At 35.8% G+C, this 22510-nt stretch overlaps 3 protein-coding genes across 7 annotated transcripts; 1 reads left to right on the plus strand and 2 right to left on the minus strand.

Annotated features, from left to right (window-relative positions):
• Positions 1–410: 410 nt before the first annotated feature.
• On the minus strand, positions 411–7873 carry LOC122297246 (tRNA pseudouridine(38/39) synthase). 5 transcript variants are annotated; one of them, XM_043107242.1, is made up of 15 exons: positions 7657–7873; positions 7191–7250; positions 6966–7083; positions 6671–6743; positions 6253–6298; positions 4933–5043; positions 4284–4371; positions 3608–3704; positions 2842–2902; positions 2617–2747; positions 1928–2045; positions 1283–1406; positions 991–1098; positions 815–890; positions 411–708 (listed from the first exon to the last, which is right to left on the minus strand). In XM_043107242.1, the coding sequence occupies exons 1-15, from the start codon at positions 7747–7749 to the stop codon at positions 699–701; spliced, it is 1314 nt and encodes a 437-aa protein (XP_042963176.1). In that variant the 5' UTR covers positions 7750–7873; the 3' UTR covers positions 411–698. The 5 variants fall into 5 exon arrangements, 4 of the variants coding, with proteins under 4 accessions (XP_042963176.1, XP_042963175.1, XP_042963177.1 ...); XM_043107241.1 differs by having other exon boundaries at positions 819–890; positions 7657–7872; XM_043107243.1 differs by lacking the exon at positions 7191–7250 and having other exon boundaries at positions 819–890.
• Positions 7874–14780: 6907 nt separating this feature from the next.
• LOC122297837 (putative laccase-9) lies at positions 14781–20338 on the minus strand. The gene is made up of 7 exons (XM_043108040.1): positions 20176–20338; positions 19684–19835; positions 17400–17644; positions 17014–17139; positions 16072–16666; positions 15330–15688; positions 14781–15118 (listed from the first exon to the last, which is right to left on the minus strand). The coding sequence occupies exons 1-7, from the start codon at positions 20266–20268 to the stop codon at positions 14925–14927; spliced, it is 1764 nt and encodes a 587-aa protein (XP_042963974.1). The 5' UTR covers positions 20269–20338; the 3' UTR covers positions 14781–14924.
• A 685-nt stretch (positions 20339–21023) lies between these two features.
• Positions 21024–22510, plus strand: LOC122297291 (MRN complex-interacting protein). The gene is made up of 4 exons (XM_043107312.1): positions 21024–21165; positions 21249–21594; positions 21696–21866; positions 22072–22510. The coding sequence occupies exons 1-4, from the start codon at positions 21115–21117 to the stop codon at positions 22368–22370; spliced, it is 867 nt and encodes a 288-aa protein (XP_042963246.1). The 5' UTR covers positions 21024–21114; the 3' UTR covers positions 22371–22510.

Here is a 22510-nt window from a genome sequence, read left to right on the forward strand (position 1 = left end):
TGTTTGGGACCTTGTGCTTCTACTTTTCTAAAGCCATGATTGGCGATTAGGGGTGGATTTGAAGGCAATACAAATACATAGCCGAGTAAAGAGTTTGGGAAATAGCTTTTGTCTGTGCAGTGATCTTGCATAATGGGACACGCACACGGTACCAAATAGCTGGTAAAATGATTGGGGATTGGGAATGTATTGGCCTGTGGCTGTTAGGATAAAAACAGCCTCAGATCTTATGAAATCCAATAACAAAGATTCTCTTTTTATTTTAAAGAGAAATAATATTTACAGTCTTAAAGTGTATAATTAATGAGCGTACTCTTTTTGAAAAAAGTGAATAAATCTAGACTCAAATGAAAAAATTATATTTTTAATGGAGGTCCTTACTTTTTTTCGAATAAAGTATGCACGGAGACTGCACACTCTATAACTATATATAACATTACTCTTAAAGAGCCTGAACATATGAAAACAAATTGCCGATGAGCATATGAGAGGAGAAACGTACCCTGTAAGGATAAATATTTTCTCCTATTGAAGAACATCAGCTGCTAACTACTAAAATTCATTGCTTGAAAATTACATCACTTTCAAAAATAACCTTACGATGCAATAAAGCATGGTTGATATGCATAGCAGTGCATACTCTTCAAGAGGATTTTGATAGACCAAATGTTTTGGAGTTCAATTTCAGACGTCGTTCTTCATATGATGCTGCAATTTGTTCAAGAAGTGTTAGGAAGAGACATTGACCATTCAACCATGTAAAAAATAAACAATTCCAAGCCAAAAATTGTGAATGGTTAAGGGACAATGTAACTGACGCTCAGTCGGCCGTGACATAAGCGGAACATGGGAAGCTTTTTTCTTGGTTGTTCCCTTTAATGATCTCTGACCTGAAAGCACAAAGGGCAGTCTCAGCAATACAGACACATAAGTAAACAGTAGAAAGTAATGGTGCCTCGTGGTAATGGAGTGAATAATATTTCTTTTCACCGCTTGATATCGGCAAACAGCTAAGCAGAGCATCATTAAATATTGCGGCCTGGAGCTGGTAATTGCGGCATTGATTTGCCAAATGCATACGCAGGGCCAGTCCGGCATCTGCAGAGAATAGCAACTCAAGCAATAAAACAAAATTCACACATGTAGGAAAGTACATGATAAATGATAAAAGAGTAAAAGAGACGTAACAGAAGTTCCCGACTGCTACAGATATGCAATTTGTAGAGTTTTCAAAGAGGAATCAAGTGCATGTACACAGTCTACATTCATACTTTGTAAATACCTGCTGAACAAATAAACTTGATACTCTCAAATTCACAGGAATGAAGAACCAATGGAAGCTCTGGAGCCATGGTATACTGGGGTTTCCTTGGTGTCTTCTCAGTATCCAATAATGTATCTATCACCTACAAATTTAAGCATTTAAACTGAGTTTCTTTCTGATTGTAAAACAAAAAGATGGAACAGAGCAACAACTTCCGAGAGGTGACCAAATCTAAGCTCCTTTATCCATTGAGGCTCGTTTCAGAAGTGCTGCAAATGGTGGTCATAAGCAAGAAGCTGGGTCTTATCCTTGGAACAGAGTGACAATTTCCAAGAGGTTGCAGAAAGAGCAGAAAGAACAAAGCAAAAAAAAGACAGGAGTAGAAGTTACAAATTATAAGGAAAGACATGAAGAGAGGTAACTAGAAACATGACACCAGGCAGGGCAGAGTGGCATAAAAAGACCCATGTAATGGATATTAATCAGTTGGGACTAGGGCCTAGTTGATTCAAGTGCACTGTTGGATAAAATTCAGCCAGATAAATTTTACAGTTAGATGCAATTCATTAAAAATTTAAGGTGTGTGCACATGCCTTGAAAGATAAGTGTCGTGTGTATTGGCCAACCATTGCTGGCCGCCAATCTGGTATGTATGGTACGTACATCAGGGGATTCAAGACCTTGGCCGATCATTAACAGTACAGCAACCATGCAACGGACTTGGTGCCACAAGAAAGCACTACCTTTAATTTTAAATGCCAAAAGTTGATTGCCATCATACCTGCAGGGATTCAGAAAACTCTGAAGTACTTACTACTAAGAGTAAAATAAAAAGGCTGAGAATTTTGAGTTATGAAAGGATGCTCTACTGTAATCTCGCTTTTCCTTATCTTTCTTCTTTTCAATTCTCTCAGATATTGTTCACACCAACTGTTTGCACCACTTCAAACATCAACCATTTTCTTCCTTTTCATCTCTAAACCACGTCCCCAATTTTATACCTTCCGAACCCTTGAACCCTAGATAATTCTCAACCTTCTGATGAAAACAACCCTTCCAAACCAACATTGGAAGCCTAATTTGTTGCAACCAGGAAATTTCAAACATCCAGTTTTCTTTAAAACCACAAGCCGCAACCTTGTTATGACAGCTATAAAATGCATGATACATAGGTTGCCCTACATCTCTGTACTCCTATTGCCTTGAAAAGACTAGCCCTTCTTACAAGCATGGTCGTATAGAACTATAGCCATCATAATAGAACCCAGTTTCATCTATCAGGGCAAGAAAATGTGAAGTAACCAATTTAAAAAACATTAAATGGCTAAGAAGATTTCTCTACCAATGACAACCTTACATCAGAAGGACAAATTTCGAACAGCGTGATATTCCGCTTATAGTTGTGCACATTTACTGCATCCATTTTACAAAAATTTCTGAAGTCGTGTTCCCCAAGAAACTTTTTTCCTGCCTCCTCCATAGCCTGTTCAAACATGGACCAAAGAGAGGGAAGTTTCTCAATTCGATGAGTAGTACCAAAATCAATTCACAACATACTGCAAACCTAATCTGCATACCAAGAAATTCAGGTTCTCCCTCCAAAAGAAATATTTATACTCCCTGCTCAAACAACTAAACCTGCAAGGAAAAGAAACAGATTATTTTAACACATAAGAAGGTGAATATAGTGTGACTAGAAAAGCATTTTTTATATGTAGCCACCAAATGAACCCAAAACCATTGTGAATTGCAAATAAAGCAAGATTTATACTTTTGCAACTGAGGGACTCTACATCCATAAATAATATAAACATGTGCTACAAGCTCTTGGTTTCAAACACCATAAAGTGAATAATGGCTCATCACATCAACAATACTTGAGGCATCACTTCTCACATATGACCCTAAATTAAGAATCCATATTGCCTGTGGACCCAGGAGTCCATATTGTCATCAAGGAGGCAGCTAATTACAAGAATGATAGGGCCTAATCCAGATTCCTCCCTAAAAGGAATGGGACTCAATTTATTTTTACTTATAAAAAAAAAAGTAATGGGACTCAATCCCGATCTCTAGCTCACTGCACAGCAGACCGCATTCAGAATGTCTTATTAATTAAGCTGATTCACAAAGATTCTTACTGGCCAGAAGATGACATGGCTGATTCCTCTCATCAGGTAGGATGGCCTTCAAACAAGCCCTTGATTTTTGCAGTACTTACTATAGTTCACTTTAAATAAGGAACACAATACAATGAACCGACTCCTTTTGCAAACTAGGAAATTTATTGTACACCAACACCATAAAAAGCCAGAGAGACAGTTTCCATGAAGGTATACAAACCTTGCACTGAAGCCAACTGGAACTGGACACCAACCTAAAACTCGAATATCATCAGGAAGGACTCGATTCAGCACCCCTACATAATCTATTTCTTGTTCTGTAGAAAAGATTTAAAAAATTGAAAAAAAAAATAATACCACAGTTAAGATGAAAGGAAGAAATAAATTTATAAAGTTTCAGCTATAATTTGAATTCTTTACATGCTAGATCATATGCATCTTGTAAGAATGGCATAAGCATGAGAAGTTTTAGTAGTACTGGTGAACCACACAGTCGTGGTGATGGAATCTTTACAGAGATCATTATGAACTGATTGAATTGCTAGCTTAGGCTAATAAATAGCATTACCTCTCATCAACCAAATCAATACGCTTTTTAATAAATTCAGGGCAACATCCTTCAATTAAGAGATTAACTCTGACAAGCAAGGCTGGTCGTAGATCAGCTAGCATTCTCAGTTAGCTGACTTTTTTAGGCTACACTCCCTGATTCTTGGTTTTTTCGCCAACCCCCACACCCACCTTCTGGTGTGGGAACCAAAAAACAAATATCCACCCATATCTTCAATGAATTTAACATTGAAAACAAGATGCCATTTATCATTTAAAGAACGCCAGATTTCACTCACCAGAAGCAGCATTGTGAAAGGATAACAAAAATGGATAGTTTGGCTCACCATGTTGTTCTTTGAAAACAATTTCTTCAGAGTTTTCATTGCTTGCATCAGTTTCCTTGAGGCTTGATCGTAAAAGGAGAGCAATCACCTGCATTGAGTAGTTGCCATCTTCTCAATCATTCACGTAACAGGCTAGTGAAGAATGTTACAGAATACTAGTATAATAAAATCAACCATGAAAAACATGTTCGTGGTTTATAGATTTACGTAGGATGACAGCATCAAAAGCTCTGTCCACTAGCATAGCATTTGGATTTGGGACTCCATGGAAATGACATCATTCAGTTCTTACATTTGTTCTATTTTGAACACCAAAGTTCATAATGATTTTTCTTTCTGACAAGTACCAAAGTTCATAATGACAAAATAAGGGCTCTTCGTTCAAATGTTCATTTGGTGCTCAAGCAACTTATCTGCATAGAAATGGACACCCAAGTATCCAACAGAGTAAAGGAGATTGCAGAACTTTTTGTCATATACAGAGGATATGAGTGGCAGGACTGTCATCAGTAGGACCAACCAAAGTCAAGGAAAGACTTTTCCAAAGCATTAAAAATAAACAAAAATACTTGAATGATTATAACAACTTGAGAAATCCTAAAATATCTCAGCAAAATACACAAAAAATAATCTTTTTGCATAAACTTACTTGTCCAACTGAGGAAACCCCCTTATCTGTCCTACCACACCTAGAGTACTGTAACTCCTTCTTGTCACCAACTAGCAGCCTTGTTTTCTCGAAAGCACTGAAAATTTCTGACTGGAATAATTTGATACCAGAAAGAAGTTAAAGTTTGACACTAACTGATCTTCTTATGCAATTAGGTGTATATATTTTATAGACCTGTATCTCCCTTTTTTCAAGTATTAATTGAGCATTCATCTTCCTGTTTCCTTAAAAATACAAGTTTAAAGTGCAAAAAAAATATATATATATATATATATCAAATATTGGTAATTCTATACCAAATACACCATAAAACATGGAAGACATTAGACATCTATGAAACCAGGAAAAGGCAGCTGCTATCTTCCATCATATTTATGTGTTTTTTGCAAGAAGAGTACTTGAGTACCCAATAACATGTAGGATACATAGACAATCACATTGATTTTGCATATAGCTTAGTTCATAATATTTGAAACTTGGCATATAAGTGGGCTATCTTAGTGGGATTTATATACTGCATACCTGGCAGTGCTAATATTTGTTAATTCATATGCTAGAATGGAAAACAATGTGTCTTATTGAAAGAAGAAAAAGTAATGTGAAAAAATAACATTAAATCTTTTTTCTTTTGGTTTCAAATTTAGCATCTTTTCTTTCCTGCATCTAACTTCATTTCCAAATAACGATGCTGATTCTGTTCTTTTCTATCCCTAATGAAGAACCAACACTCAGAAGAAAAGGTTTTTTTACTTTTCTCACATGTTCTCTAGGATCAAGGATGAATAAAAAAAGCTCAAGGATAGCATGCAGATGAGAAACTCTATCTAGAATCTAAATTTCAACTACTAGTCTGATACTGAAACAACGCTTGAGAGCACTTAATACTACTTTTAGCAACACTATTGTTCAAAGATTTGAAAGCCATCCAAATACATGATTATGCAGGGTTGATGATCATCTTGAAACTTTCAACCCATGAAGCAATTAAATGATAAAAGTAGCTCAATCACAAATCTTCCGCTGTTTATATTATCCGGATGCTCAACAATATGGCACATGGACAAGGTAACAGTTATTGTATGACTAAGTATGGAAACTTATCAATCTTTTATATTCAATTGCATCAGTTAAGACCAGTCAGGCTATGAAGACATTAATTAAAAATTAAAAAATTTTCTAGAGAAGATTTTGCTCATCAATAATTTCAAACTAACATTATCTATTCAAATATGTCTTTTGCGCATTAATAGTTCATATCACAGAACATGAAAATAATAAAAGTAAAAATGAAAACTATACCTCAATAGTTGGATCCATTTGTGCCTCTGAAGCAAAACCATAGAACCTGTAATGTAGCACATAAGTTACATTTGAATATATAGTCCACTGCCATAACAAAGCATTTCTAACCTAACAATTATGATCATGATGAAAATTCACAATGAAGAAGACACTGCACAAAAGAGGAATATGCTTTAGTTAAAGCCAAACCTTTTCGCCTTTACCCAGCTAGCAAGTTTAAAGCCCTAAAACCTAAAGATATGGAATGTTGTTTAGAAATACAACTTCTATGTAATTATTAGTGCACTTGGAGAATAAACTATACATAATAGTCAGTTCAACAATAATCCAGTAGTATTTCCATGATAACATTTTCATTTTTCTTCCCCCATTCATAAATAAATAAATAAATAAATAACATGAGTAAGCATTGTACCTTTTCCCAAAGTACATGATTTTCAGAGCAACATATCTCTTGCAATGGTGATTTATGGTTCTTGTGTTAGAACCTGCACCCAAAGGTTACACTCAACCAAATTTCATATTGTAATACAGAATTCATCAAGGTAGAATTGTTTCTTTTAGTTAAGAGAATCATCAAATGGCATTCTATCCATTTTGTGGTTCAAGTGTTAAACTCTCTTTTCTAATCACATCTTTCTGCTGGTTTCAGAAAATCTAAGTCGCAATGGATACATGCAATATTTTTTAATCAATGGTCCTATTACCACCTGAAATTTTCTCTACTACTTTCTTCTTTGCGGTCCCATTACCACCTGTTTTTGATTCCTTTCTTTCAGCAAGAAGACCATTACAATCTACAACAACTCTGTCACATGCTTCCTCTATCTGCATAATAATTACTTGGTAAGTTCCAGTGCACATGCTCAGCTTCAGATGTGCTAAAGGGAAATACAACATAAGAACCAAAATACTAAAAGTTTAGACTAGCAAACCTTACGACAGCAACAACTTGAAAGTCGAGACGACAGCTTTGCATTCTCTTCCTCTAATTCCTAATTTATTATTTCCAAATTGGTAACTAAAAGCATATAAAGAAAAAATAAGCAGTAACAAGGCAATAAGGATTTAACATTTTCTTTCGTTGCTCAGATTATCGAGGACAGAAAAAAGAAATTCAATGAGTCGAGTTTTTGTTTCACTCGCTCCAGAGAGAATTTCAAGGCTTCTAGTTTAATTAGTTTTCCTAACACTTAAATGAAAATAGCTTTTATGAAGTTCAGTTCCGAGGGCATTGTCACTTGCCTGTGCAAGCAAATACTACGTTTTCAAAATTCCAGCTCGTAGAAGAAATGAAAGCAGTTCCTTCTTATTTTATCAACCAGTTTATCGGCACGACAACCAAACTAGTCCAAGTAGAAGGCGCAGAGAGAGAGAGAGCGAGAGAGAGAGAGAGAGTACCTTAACTCTGTTTTGGAGAGAGTCTGCCAGGGATTGAAGACTGGAGATGAAGTTTCTATCGGGCAAGAGAGGATCCCTCACTTCATTCGACATGGTTGAATTTGCTATGGTCTGGTTCTCTGCGAAAGTCGCCCACTGCGAATGCGACTGTCACCGGCGGCCTCGAGTCGAGGGTGAAACAAAATGCCGCGTCGAAGTAAACGACGGCGTTTGGGCTTCGAAAAAAACACTTGAAAAACCAAGATTTCCTACCATTTTTTTAATTAAATCTTTTTTACAATTCGGAGATTAGAAATGTTTTAACTTACAAAAATAAATTTTTAAAATAGACGTGACTTAACGCGGTATATCATATTATAAAATTATTTTAATTATAAAATAAATCAAATATATCCTATTATGTTACGCTAAGGCCTCGTTTGTTTTTACAGATGAAATAAGATGAGATGAAATAAGATAAAATCTTTTGAGATATATTGAGATGAGATGAGACAAGATGAGATTAGATGAAATATGTGTTTGTTTTTATAGATGAGATGAGATAAAAATTTTTGAGATATGTTGAGATGAGATGAGATAAGATGAAATATGTGTTTGTTTTTAGAGATGAGATGAGATTAGTTTGACTTTGTTATAGTTAGTAATATGATGGGACCCACAAGTACTTGTAGTACTTTTTATAATATTTTATTTATTTACCAATGCTGCAATTTTTATTTTTATTTTTCTACTTCTTTTTTTATTTTTTTTTTTTGCTGCTTCCTTTTTTATTAACCATTTGGTCAAAAAATTTTTTTTTCTGCGTATTTTGTTTATTTATTTACCAATGGTGAATTTTTTTTTTTGTGCTTCTTTTTTTTTTTAACCATTTTGTCTTTTTTTTTTTTTTACTACTTCCTTTATTTATTTATTTACCAATGGTGTAATTTTTTTTAGATGAAAACTTGAGATCTTGTTTTTAAGATGAAAACTTGAGAAGAAATTTGAGATCTTTTGAGATGAAAACTTGAGAAGAAACTTGAGATCTTTTGAGATAAAAACCTGAGAAGAAACTTGAGATCTTTTGATATGAAAACTGGTAGATCAAAATGTGTGTTTATTTTTGTAAAACTTCTGACAGTATGAAAACTTTTCAAAGTTTTCAAAGTTTTGGTTTTTAGTCGCGAAAACAAACAAGACCTAAGTGTATTATAGTTCAATTTCTTTTAAACTCTTAACAATTCTCTTCATAGATGTATGCACATGGTGTATGGATTCAAGAGATTCTAATGCTAGGGCCTCCATCGCATACCAACAACACTAAAATTGTAACTTGTAAGGTTAAATTAACTTAATTAAGTTTGTCGTATTCTGAATAATAATAGAAAAAGTATATTTGCAATCGAAATATTGCAAACGCCGCGCACTAATCAACATGGATGGCCACGTTGGTTTAGTGAAATGACGCATTTAAAAGCTTTGGCCTTAAATGAAACAGAATCAAGACATTGGGCGAAAAGAAGAAGAAGAAGAAAAAAAAAAAAGAAAAAAAAACGAGGAGGAAGAAGAAGAAGAGAGGAGAAGTTTAAAGAAATGATACTAGAATGTACCCTCATCCCAATCCCTAGAGATAGAGCGGAAAAAGTATTATGGAGGAGATGGACAAAACTACAAGAATTTTAGGTCAACAACAGAGAAAAAAAAAAGCAATCATTGGCAGAACAAAACAAAACTCAAGAATAAAAAACCACCAAATCAAAAATCACCGATGCATGTCAAAAACCAAACGCCCAAAGATATGCCTATGATCCCACAAACTACTAAGAGAGAGAGAGAGAGAGAGAGAGAGAGAGAGAGAGTACGTGTACCATTTGGCAGATTGGTCGAATGAGAACACCACCAAGGCCTAATAACCAAATCTTAAAGATGAAGACAAATTGTAGGGGTAATGATCGTTCCCAAACGAGGGGCAAGACAGTGACAACGATTCCCCTACTTCTTTCTTGATTGTGGGCTATAACCATACATTTGTTCTTTGTTTTTTTGCTTCTTACTTTTCTTTTGTTTGACACCATGTTAGATTTAGTGTGCAACAACTTTACCTAGCAGAATTGTACAAGCTTTTATCTCCTCCTCATATTCTCATTCTTATTGTCGTTCTATCTTTTCTTAAGCTTCATTTTCTTCTCCCCTTCATCTCTTTCTCGATTCTTTTTTCTTTTACTCATACTCTCTCTCTCTCTCTCTCTCTCTCTCTCTCTCTCTCTCTCTCTCTCTCTCTCTCTCTCTCTCTCTCTCTCTCCCCATGATTGTGGTTTGTACAGGAATTGTGATGCCTGAAATGCTAGTCGGATAGCCAATACCTTACAGTGAAATTAGTAAGAAATATTAGTTGGTGATTAACACTTGTAAAGCTAAAGAAATTTCATGTACTCATTCATTACTAAAAATATTCGTAAGTCATTGTTCTTTCATCTCAAATAAAATTATATATCAACATCAGATCATTGCCCACATCAAAATATAAAACCCCATAAATTGTTTGTCACTCAAGTAGAATAAACATCCTAAATTTTACAAAGATTATAAATTTAATGGGGATAAGCCCCCATGGCTAATCCTTAGGTTGGTCTTATCCTTTTTCCTTGAGGTAATCCTCATGAGCTACATCTGCATCAAAGTTTATAGTTTTGAGAAGCGAAACTATTGTGAGACTACCATTGTGAGATTTCAATAAAGTCTCAGTAAATTAAAACTCATAACAAAACTAACAATGAGAGATAATGAAGATGAATATGAATGCACAAATTTCATGTAAATAAGGCTAAAACCACATATCATAAGTAAGACGAGGAATGACTATCTTAATGAAACATATGTATCATAAGTATGATGAAGAATCACCCTCTAAATAAACAAGAATAATCATAAATCATCGTACATATCATCAAGTATGGGGAATTATTTCACCCATTTGACACGAAGAATCTCTCTACCTGGCACACACGTGAAATATTCCACCACAACAGAAAGTGGAATTGTTCCACCCATTCAACATGGGGAATTCTTCTACTCGGTCAACATGTAAAAAATACTTTCACCAAAACAATACCGCAAATAGCCCACCTGATCAACATAGGGACTCTTTCTACCTGCATTATCATGTGAAACAATACGAAAACGTTCCACCACGATTACCACGAGGAATCTCTCTACCCAAGTGAAACAAGCAGCAACACGCCGTCATGAATGGTATGGGGAAACACTCAACTTGATCCCATGAGTACTAAGCAATTTGAAATCACATCACTTGAAAATTGCATCCTCAAATTAGCCATTGACCATAATGAGAAAACATGCATTTTAATGAGAGAAAAGGGATGAGAAATGAGAAATGAAATCATGAACATACCCATAGATATTTATCCCACACTACTAGCACAGTTATAGGAGTGAACCTACCTAGACAGTGACTAAACACTAAGGGTTGCGATGGAGTTGTTGGTCTACTTCTTGATGAAGGCTCTGAGATCTTAGTGTCCTCGAAGTCTCGAACGGATAGAGAGAGAGAGAGAGAGAGAGAGAGAGAGAGAGAGAGAGAGAGAGATAGTGTATTAAAGTACTTAATGATCTCAAAAGTGAGATAAAGACTGCCATCAACATGTCTTTTATGTGATAGGATTGTCAAGCACATTTTTTTACAGTTCTAACATCTGATCAATTGAAAAAGTGATCTTGAATCTCAGTCGTCCATGCGTTCATTGCATTGAAGAATGGTAGAGAACAAGTAGGATGATGGGACAAGACATGCGCATCCCTGCAACTTGCCTTTGAGCTAAGCGCATGGTTCGTCTCCTTATGAAAAATTGAAAATAGCCCATGTGGCATTAGGCCTTACTTCTAAGGTTAGACATATGGTCTATAGGTCCGCATTCCTCATTTCCTAAGTGTGCTTTTGTTGAGATGTCATCATTGGAGCACAAGCCTTGGTATGTCACCTACTGCCTTCCAAGCTCCTCCATGTTATCTCGGAGTGTTCTCAGCTCCATACTAGACTTTCTAATATTAGTCGTTGCTCGCCTTACGTATGGTTAGGATATCCTTTGTTCGCCCAGTGTAGGGCGCACATCTCCTTAGTCACTTGTTCTCTTCGTGCTGCTTATACCGACTAAGCTCTCCACATTGTGCTGCTTGCCTTATTTCAATTCCTATAACATGTTGCTCACCTGGATGCCTTCTTCCTATTGGCATTTTGCCTGCGTGAAGGGATTCCATCCCTCAGTTCAGAGTGGCCCTCACACCCATTACTAGCCAAATCATATCTTCTTGCATAACATCACGTTATTGTTCATCGCTTAAATTTGAGAAGATCTTCGTCTCTCAGACCCTTTCTTCCATTTGTTGGACATTGATCGTATATGCAAGAAGGTAGGCAGGTCCCACCCTTTACCTTTCGCTTGTAGGACGAAGATTATGACTTCTCTTTAAGGCGGGGCAGGGATAAGAAACATAGGAAGGGTAACTATCTTCTCGCATGAATATCTTTTATAATTAAAAGTGATAAATAACGATGAATGATGTGGCAATAAATAGAATTATTTTTAAGGAAAAAATAGCTCAACAAAATAAGAACTGGTAATGAAAGAGCGTGGTTTGGTTTTGCAGGAAATTAAGAACCTTCCTGCCTTTTGATGTGTTGTCCCGCTTAGGTTGCATGTCTATGTACAACACTACAAAAGGTAAAACACATTCCTTTAAAAAACAAAAAACAAAAAATTAAAAAGGTCGGTAGTGCACGAGCCAGGGAAAAGAAAGCTACGGAGTGTTGAGACTTTGTACTCTGCAGACCCCACCCACGAGTACTACAAAAGAGTAACTACGTACAGCCATAACTACATTCGTTCCTGTTTCCATAACACACTGACCCCCTCTCTAGAACCAAAGAAACACACACCAATTTAGTTTTTTGGTTCCCTGAAAACTCGATCAAAATATTCGGTCCCCCTTTTTCTTCGATCCTTATTTGTTTTCTAGTTTTCCCTTTTCAACATTTTCTCCTACTTCGAAAGGAACTCCTTGAAACGAGTACACACAAGAAAAGACCTTACAAGTGGGTAATGGTATTTGGGCATTCCATATGATCTCAATAATGGTCTCTTGAGACAAGTTATAAAGTTTAGTTAGGAATGTTTCATACTAATATGTTTGTATATGCTATGGCAAATCTGGGACACAATTGGGCAAGAACAATTTCAAAGCCTCAGAGTCTTAAATGTTATGTAAGACATGGAAACATGGTTTCCAATTCTTTTATTCCCCTACGCAAATCCAACTAACCCAAGAACATTTCCGTTTATATTGCTTGGAAAAAATATTGATGCTAATGGTGGGAACAGTCAAGTGGTAAGGATATATAGTTGCAGTGCTATCCATGATTCTTTGTTTTATGAATGTTGTTCTAACTGTCATCTGTCCCGATTTTTGAGAAGATAGCCAAGGAGTGGTGTGCTTCAAAAGGTTAACATCCCTTACTTCAAGACATCTGCGAAAGAGGATTATAATGTTAACGCTTCATTATTTTGTATTGCCAAGACTACCCTAGACAACGAGCGTGAGCAGGACATATATGTTTATTTGAGAGTCGATAACTTTTATAGATAGCCTTGACATTATACAATGATTTCCTATGGTGCTAATTGTCAAATGTTTCAATTTCCTTTCTCTGATCTTTATGCCAGTTCATAGTATGTATATTTTAGTGTAGTTGAGCATGGGCTTTAGAACTAACACTTTATACTTGCTATTGCTATATTCTAAAACCATTCAGATTTTGTAATAGTCCATAAGATGCATGAATGACATTTTTAGATTCATTTTTCCATTTCCAATTGTAGATATTTCCAAGGCATACCTGAGGTTGTTTCAGAGGCAGAGCCAAGAAGTGGTTGTCACTAGAATATATATGATTTTTTGGGTCAATTCTTTTTTGGCGACATAATTTTAGACACAAAATGCTAATTTTTTCATGTTCCCATCATTTCAATTTTAGTGAACAAGGTTGCGTCGCAAAAAGTTACTTTTTGCAGCAAAACTCTATTGTCACGAATAATTGTGACGGAAATAAGTAATCGTGCATTTTTTTTTTATCATTTTTTGGCGAAATTAAAATGCCAGAAAAGGCCATAAACGAAAATTTTCATTTCTAACATATTTTCAAGTTTTTACAATGACATTAAATCGCCCCAAAAGTCCACAAACAAAAAATTTTAATTAGGGCGTGTCATCAATGTTTTGCAGCGACATTAAACCGTTGCAAAAGATAAAAATCAAAATAAAAATGAAAGAGGGCACATGATAGTTTGCTCACATCACATTGGAAATTCACAAGCTCAGTGGTCAAATATTAAGTCTGTTTCACAGTTGCAGAAGTAATAGGAAATGGGGAATGTTGGCACTTGACCAAAAATTACTACAGAAAACAAAGTGAACATAGAGTACTAATATCACCATCATAGGATCTCAGAAGGTCATTCCAAAGCTCACAAATACTATGTATATACATATTCCCTTTTTAATTTTCACAATTTTATAGGGCGCTCATTTCTAAGAGAGGTCCAGAATATCAACATGTTTACAGAAGAACATTCTTCTAAAGAGCGCCTCTTTAGTCATAAGAAAGCTATTAAAACAAAAAATGTATTATATTTCTTTCCCTTTCTTAATTTTCAGCTAAAACCAAAGCAAAACAAATCATAAACATATAATATTTCTATCATCCAGAACCCATCCCCAGAAAATACAAAATAGCTAGCCTCCTCAATCCCACCTCTATATTAATCATGTACGTACAGTTCTATTCTTTTCATGTATGGTTACCTTGAGATGTCCTTCCTCCTTGAGTCTTTTTGTATGGTTCAATTCTTACGAGGAGCTAGCCGCTCATGCAGCAATTAAGAGGAGCTACCCTCCACATGTGGCAAGCATCGGTCCAAAGTTCCAACAAAAGTACTAACGATCTGGTTCTTTTATATAATATTTGGTTTTATATAAACTTGGTTTTTGAGTTTTATTTTTTTCAACCCATGCCAGAAACCTTCATAACAGATCATCAAGATTAATTCTGATCATTGAGCAGTGCTGCGGTGTAGACTACAAATTTCCACTTCTTCTTCCTCATCCAGCACTTTATATAAACGTGCATACATGCATTATTAACGTGTGTAGACGGTACTACGTAGTAGTCTTAAAACAAATAGCACTTAAATATAATTAACAACTACTTAATAACATCAAACGAACTTATTCTTGTTCGAGTGGTCAAAGTTTAGAAGCCTAATGGGCGATGAATTGGCCTCACAAGAAGGCATGTAAGTAGGGGGTTCACGGATGCTCGTCTCAGGAGTGTCGCCGTTTTTCACTATGAAGACAGTGTTCATTCCCCAACTTAGATGTCGATCCAAATGGCAGTGCCATAGCCATACTCCTGCAACAATTTTTCCATTAAAAAGAATCAAACTAATTCTTTAATCAATTTTTGAAAAATTATACTCATTTTGATCCAAACTTTTTCTTTAATAATTCCTATGTTTTTCTGTTAATTTCTTTTTTTCTATGGTAATTTGGTCAATCTCAGCTTTTGAAAATGCAGTACCAGCCATTGCGATGTACATAGTTTAGAATTAGAATATATGTACCTGGATTACTAGCTTTGAATCTAAGGGCAACCCATCCTCTCTTGGGCAGGGAAACAGTAGTCATCTTAGGAGGATCGACCAAATTGTAGCTATTTGGGTCAGTCTCATTATCAAAGTTGCCAGGTCCTGAGCCAACCACGTAAAAGTTGTAGCCATGCAGGTGCATTGGATGATCCTCCGATGCATCAAGCACAGTAGTACCCTGAAACACTATCTCCACCTCTTCATTGTAATCAAGCACCTTCACCCTCGTTCCTTGTGAGGTGTCAGTTGCAAAATCAGGAGCGGTGTCTGCCGTGAAGTTGTAAAAAGTTGGCGGATAGTCTGGAAAATCTGTGGTGTAAAATCCACTCATGTTCCTGCACTCATTTATAAAAGGTTTTGGCATGAAGATATGCTTAACTGGTGTTAGGATATAAACTAAATGATTAAATTCATCTCTTCCAATATCAACCTAACGTTCTATTAAAAGTAAAGATATTGATTTCGAACATCCCAATTTCATATATAGTTCATCAAATTTCAAACAAATTAAGGCGCTATTGTTTCAAAATTATATATATATTGATGATGATCATAAGTTGAATACAATATTATTACAGAAACTCACTTCTAATACAAACATCACCTATTGACATTAGAGAAGTTTTCAACAAACCACTCAAGTCGTTTGCTGAAGTTATTTCTTCTTTGAATGTAATGAGAAAATATCATGAGAAAGATGATTGGGAAAAAAAAATACCTGTAGTAGGCCAGTAGTACATCTGTGGTGGGGTTAACCCAACTGACGTTGTTTAAGCTTGAAGAAAGAGAACTTTGAGAGGTTCCCTCATAGTCAAACGTAATACTGTTCATGGAAACTGAAATATACATCATGGTGGTTATGTTTTTGGGGACATTAACCGGGTGGTCTTGGTCGGCTAAACTCCTAAGACGATCTGTGAAGTAGATTGCAGACTTGATGTCTTGGTAGGTGGGAAGACTGCTAGGAAAAATGGGTGTCGATGTTGGAGTGTAATTGCCTCTATATTCAAGAATTGCTGTGACATTTATGTGGTCATAGTCTGTATCATCCGGCCTAACACTATCAAACTGTCTGGCAGCCATGTAATAGCGACCGAGACGTGTCTGGTTTGCTGTCACCAAAATGTCCATGGTCTGTCCTGGGGAGATCATGACATATTCGGTGACAACAGGTTTAAGGTATGATCCATCCAATCCTACCACGGTGAGAACATGTTGAGCAATCGCAAAATACAGCTCAGCGTTCATGGCTGCATTGACTAACCGAAGAAGATACGTCTTCCCATGATCCACTTGCCACCTGTATGTATTTTCTGCAACACAACAATGATCAATAAGTTCTACAGGCATTAATAAAAGATTCTCAACATGCAATCATTTTTCTATATATATATATATATATATTTGTGTCCTCTCTCCTCCATACATGCACAAAAGCTGTAAACATTCAGTAAATAATCAATGTGAGACTGGACAGTACTCTTTCAAATCCTTTCAACTGCATCGTATTTGTCACACGCATGAATATGGTACTAAAACCAATCCGACACATTACGACCACACCACATGCAACGACTTAGCTACTGTAGAAAGAAATTAAACTTCTTAAACAAAAGTTACAGATATATCTTTACTCTAAGTGTGTATCGAATCCACGTACCGGCAGAGCAAGGGAGGAAATCACCAGGTTGTCCATTAATGATATAAGAATCTGAGCGAGGAGTGTCAGAACCCTCTTCGAGGTCCTCAGCAACTTCCGCATTTACGTCACCTTTATACCAAGATCCTGCAATACATCAAGGCCAGTAGGTATATGTTGTATATGTCTCGGAAGGGTGCATATATGCCAAGGTAAAAGCTGAAGATCTTTCTAAATCCAATGGACTGATCGATGTAAGTATGTGCGTGCATGACTCAGGAGGATCATAATACAGATTAGAATAACTCAAAGCTGGCGTGACTTTAGAACTTCTAATTAACTACTTTGAACAATATTATTTCTATGGTACATTATTAATAATTTGTAAGAATACTTTGCATACATACCGAGTACGAGAATTTCTTCTCCATCAGGCTGGGGAAATGGAAAACCGGTGTCGTTGTTGGGCATAACAACAATAGCACCATGGACGCTAGCTCGAGTCCAATCACTGTGGGCATGCCACCAAAGGGTTCCTTCCTCATCTGAAAATATGACCTCATAAGTGAAGTTTGATCCTGCCTCTATGGGGCATTGTGTAATGTACTCTGGACCATCCGACCATGGATTCCTCGGTTGATGCACTCCATGCCTATAAAATTTGAATTATCTCCTTTAACAACATTGTTATTTATGGGCAATCACGATAGATCAGCCTTAATTATTTTATGATCTGAGATTTCTTTGTTGTTTTGGCTTGCTTTATAGTACTGCACTCCAAGGGCCAGTATGCATATAGGTCAGGCTTTTATTTTAGCTATATATGGTTCATATAAATAAATAATTCTCTTCTTGCTCAAAAAAGGAAAAATAAAAAACAATACTAGAAAGCTGTGCATGCATGCAGGAAATTGCTTTTAATTTTATAATTAGGGTCGTCCCAGTCCCGGCCTCGTACTGGCCTCGTACTTTGTTGCTTCCAGTTTCCAAGTAATTACTTTTCTTAAAAAGCAACGTACATGAATTACAGTTAGAGCTAATAGTCAACCTCACGAATTTTCAAGTGTTAGTTATAATGGACAGTATGTGATAGGCTTGTGTGAATGCAAATAGTTAGGCGTAGTGATATGTGGACAGTATGAGTTTGCATAATTAGAGAGAGAGAGAGAGAGTACTGTCTCTGACTCAGTTCAAGCTTTCTCAAAACAAAAGTGGAAGAAACAAGTTGGGCATGAGCCAACCAACTCAAACGCACATAGGGGAGAGAGAGAGGCCTAGGGTACTGTCTCTGACTCAGTTCAAGCTTTCTGAAAACAAAACAAGTTGGGCATGAGCCAATCAACTCAAACGCATACACGAGTGTAAGTGGTTCGGTTTAGTTTAATTTTCGATAAAATTAAAAACTGAATCGGTAGGTATATTTTTTAAAATCGATTACGTATCGGTTATCTTCTTAAATCGATATTTTAATTTTATCGATTCGGTCTGATTTTAATAAAATATATATTTATCATAAAAAAATCTGTTTATAAAAAAAATAATAATAAAAAAATTGTTATGTCGAAAAATTCTACTATAAAAAAATTGTTATATAAAAAATTTTTATGTAAAAAAAATTCTTCTATATAAAAAAATTATGTTATTAGTATAGCTTTATATAAATTATATGCTAATATATATAATTTATATTTATCTACTAATGCCTTAGAAAAAATATAGAGTTTTAAGTGTATTAGGTCATTAAAATTTAGTAATAATATTTGAGTGATTTTTTTTTTTTTATTTCTTATGAATCTATGATAAAATTTTATTAAAAAATAATATATATTTATAATATTATATATTTAAAGCATATGATCAATTAGATTTTCATGTTTAAGATTAAACTTTTATTTTATAAATTATAATAACATTATCTTATATATAATTATAATTTATATTATTAGATATTATATATAAAAAATTATATGTAATATAAAATATATAATATATAACATTAAATAAATAAATAAATAAAAATATATTAAATAATACCGTTCAGTCCGGTCCGATTTTCCGGTTTATCGATTAAAATTTTCACTCCTGAGCGCACAAAAATATTGCCGTTCTTTTATGAATAATAAACAATGAAGAAGTGAGACTGAAGGAAGAAAACAAAGTAGCCGTCTTCCTTTGCCATTTGCAGAAAAACTTATTACAGCTAGCCGAATTCAAGGCTTGACGAAGAAAATGTTGGATAAGAATTAATGTATCATGACTTCCGGATCCACGTCTCATATTTTCTAGGAGATCAACTATTTCCATACAGAAGTACTACAGCTAGCAGCTATGATTGATAATTAATTAAGATTTTATCAACAGGAGGCAGAGTCTAGTGCAGCATTAGCAAGAAAGAAAACGCAGAGGCATCCATCCCACTTTCGAGGAGCCATTGCAGAGATAACTGTGACATGGGGTAGAGAGAAAAGCAGGCGACTTAACATTTTTAAAAGTCCAGTGCTCTCGTAAACTAACGGCTCACAAGGACACAAGCACACGTACGTGTATATCCCTCAAGCAGGTAGATAGATATACATACACTTATATGTAATGTGTGTGTAAGAAGAAGTGAGTTGTGGATAACCAAACCCAAGACTCTATACCTTAATTTTGAACACTGAACACACACACACACACACACAGAGTCATTACCAATGAATAGTAACACCATAGTCTCCTTGATTGTGGACGTTTACAAATACGGTATCCCCTTTGGTGACACGAATCACAGGTCCTGGCAAACTTTCATTTACAACCAACATGCTCTTGCTGCTGCACAGCCTTGTAAAGTTGGTCTCCTTCAGCTACAAGTACATGATTTGAACGAACAAAAAATTAACCCAAAAAAAAAAAAAAAAAAAAAAACAAAATGGATGCAATTCAAAGGAATTAGTTCAATGAGGCAGACAAAGAACAAAAAGTACTCTATTTAAGGCATGCAAGACGAATTTCAGTGGGAATAACGACCAAGAATCATCGACATTGTCCCCTTCCCTTATTATGTTTCAAATCAAAGGCATTTCTCACGTCTAAGTACTTGAAATAAGGGCCATAGCCAATGTTATAGGTACTGGTCATTCCAGCGGTTTCCAAAATTTAAACACCAACAAAATGAGAGAGAGAGAGAGAGAGAGAGAGACTAACGACGAAGTCGTAAAAATGGACGTCGCCTTGAGCCAAACCAGAGAGCATCCCGTGGAGAAGCAGAAGCCCAAGAAACCCTGAAGGCAAAGCCATCCCAAACGTCCCCTGCTTTGGCTTTCTGAACTGTGTTAACGCTTTTCTATTGTGTGTATATGGAGGTCTCCTCATGGTACTTGTAGTCCTTGAATTGTTAGTTATGGTGATGTTGAATGCTTGTTCCAACGTCCGTCATTGGACTAGAATTCTGGTTGTAAGAAGTTAGGTGGTGGGTCAAACAAGTTTCTTTTCTTTCTCTTGTTTATGTTTTTTTTTTTTTTTTTTTTTAAGGGAATTCTCTTGTTTACTACTTAAATAAACAATAATTTAAAATGTGCGACATTAGTATTCTCCATAAATAACGACACAATTTAATTTTAAAAAAATTTGAAATGCCAAAGTTTTGAGAGAGTATTCCATTTGAATATAAGAAATATTTTATCTTATTTTATTATTATAAATTTTTTAATTATTTACATAAAATATAATAAATAATTCAATTTTTTTAAATTTTAAAATAATAATAATATTATAATAATATTTTATTAAACTTTCAACTTTCATCTCAACTCGTTATCTAAATACCAGCTTAAAATAACAAAAAGGAAAATAGATGAAAATCTCATTTTTAAGGCACTTGTTAGCCGGATTCGTACGATAGATTCCTATGATACAATTTTAGTTAAAAAAACGATAAATTATGATTTAAGACGTGCAAGAAATAAGGTTGGAATTTTAGTTAGAGGGAATTGTTGGGTTCGGCTTGGGCCCTTGGAAAACGACAAGCCCACGTGGGTGACTAAACCCTCGATTTCAAATCCTCATCATTTGGCGGTAAAATCAGAAAATCCCTCTCCAGATTACAAACGCAAACCAGAGAGAGACAGCACATCTAGGCCAGCAATGTCTACGATCTTCACTGCGGTTCAATGCTGCCAATGCTCCACAATGCAGGCAACTTTCTGTGTCTCTGTCTCTAGATCAAGATATCTATATAGGATATAAGTAGGATTGACAATTGATGGAATTTCTTTCAGGTGAGGCAGCAGCACAAGAAGAAGAGCAAGATCGTTAACAAGTGGACGTGCGTGGTGTGCAACCAGAGGCAGTCCATCCGGAAGGTGTTCGCTCAGGGCTTCGTGGCCAAGGACCTTCGCCACTTCGTCCAGACCTTCAACATGTCCCGCAAGTTCTCCGATCACCAACCGACTAACCTCCACGGAACTCCTCTTCCGCAATCGCAACAAGTCGAAGAAGAAGATATCACCAACGACGGATCTCCGTGCGGTCACAGGAAGAGACGAAGCGATTGGAGCGAGTATCTTGACTCAGAGCGCGACGATCGCATCAAAGGAGAATCAGAAGAAATAGAAGAAGAATTAGGTACATATTTATTTGTATGTTTTTGCGAAATTATCTGAAAATAAAATTGGTAAAAACTTTTTTTTTTTTTTTTTTGGTTTTTTTTGGGGGGGATTGTACAGGTGGTGGTTTTGAGCCAAAGATCATGACAGAGTTGCCGGAGGGAATGTTCAAGAAACCAAAATTGAAGAACTCCTTTGTAGTGGTTGATGCTGGAGAAGGAGAAGGCGATGTGCTTTACAAGCCGGTTTTCTCGAAGAAAAAATCCAGCAGCACAAAATTCATCTCCCAAGGTCATTTTGAGCTTTATTTTTTCTCTTAGCTAAGCTTAAGATTTTGTGATTCATTGATATCACTCTTGAGTCTGGTCACTTCAATTACTAGCAGAATACTGATGAAATTCAAGGATATAAGCAGTGCACTACATGAATCATTTCTTTAAGCTAAGATGTATAAACAATGTTTAGGACGTGTGAACTAATTTTCTACGAATTGCAGACAAAGAGCTGAGTTGTCGGCCATGGATGACTGCCAGTAGCTCTTCTAAGGGGAATGACTGCATGAGACAGGATGAAGACAAGCCAAGCAGAAAGGTTCAGCTGCCGACAGCAACTGCTGCGCGAGTTTCCAAATGGAACGACTACATGACAACCCAAGATGACACCGAATTGGAACTTGCCAGTGATACGAATATAGAACATCATGGAGGTCAATGGAGCGATGATATCTTGGAGTTGGAGACCATAAGCCATGATCAAAGAGTAGAAGATGATGTCCACCCTGATTTCATGTTCTAAAGCTTTGTTTTATAGCCCATCTTGTGCTTCTTCCTCCATTGTATCTACCCCTTTTCTAGATGAACAACCAAAATCGACGGCAGTTGATGTCCACCCTGATTTCATATTATGAAGGAAAACAAAAAAAATTGTCTCTGGTA

This window comes from Carya illinoinensis, chromosome 15, assembly GCF_018687715.1.
Source record: "Carya illinoinensis cultivar Pawnee chromosome 15, C.illinoinensisPawnee_v1, whole genome shotgun sequence".
In the NCBI taxonomy this organism is placed as follows: Eukaryota; Viridiplantae; Streptophyta; class Magnoliopsida; order Fagales; family Juglandaceae; genus Carya; species Carya illinoinensis.

Excerpts from the sequence above, each read along its gene's own strand:
- LOC122297246 (XM_043107241.1), bottom strand. The coding sequence starts at position 7,749 with ATGTCGAATGAAGTGAGGGATCCTCTCTTGCCCGATAGAAACTTCATC. Across the intron at positions 5,044-6,252 it reads AAATGGATCCAACTATTGAG|TCAGAAATTTTCAGTGCTTT; the intron begins GTATAGTTTTCA and ends AAATTATTCCAG. Across the intron at positions 3,705-4,283 it reads TGTTTTCAAAGAACAACATG|AACAAGAAATAGATTATGTA; the intron begins GTGAGCCAAACT and ends TCTTTTCTACAG.
- LOC122297837 (XM_043108040.1), bottom strand. The coding sequence starts at position 20,268 with ATGGCTTTGCCTTCAGGGTTTCTTGGGCTTCTGCTTCTCCACGGGATG. Across the intron at positions 17,140-17,399 it reads AGAAGAAATTCTCGTACTCG|GATCTTGGTATAAAGGTGAC; the intron begins GTATGTATGCAA and ends GATGTATTGCAG. Across the intron at positions 15,689-16,071 it reads GTACTACTGGCCTACTACAG|GAACATGAGTGGATTTTACA; the intron begins GTATTTTTTTTT and ends AAATGAGTGCAG.
- LOC122297291 (XM_043107312.1), top strand. The coding sequence starts at position 21,115 with ATGTCTACGATCTTCACTGCGGTTCAATGCTGCCAATGCTCCACAATG. Across the intron at positions 21,595-21,695 it reads AGAAATAGAAGAAGAATTAG|GTGGTGGTTTTGAGCCAAAG; the intron begins GTACATATTTAT and ends GGGATTGTACAG. Across the intron at positions 21,867-22,071 it reads CACAAAATTCATCTCCCAAG|ACAAAGAGCTGAGTTGTCGG; the intron begins GTCATTTTGAGC and ends TACGAATTGCAG.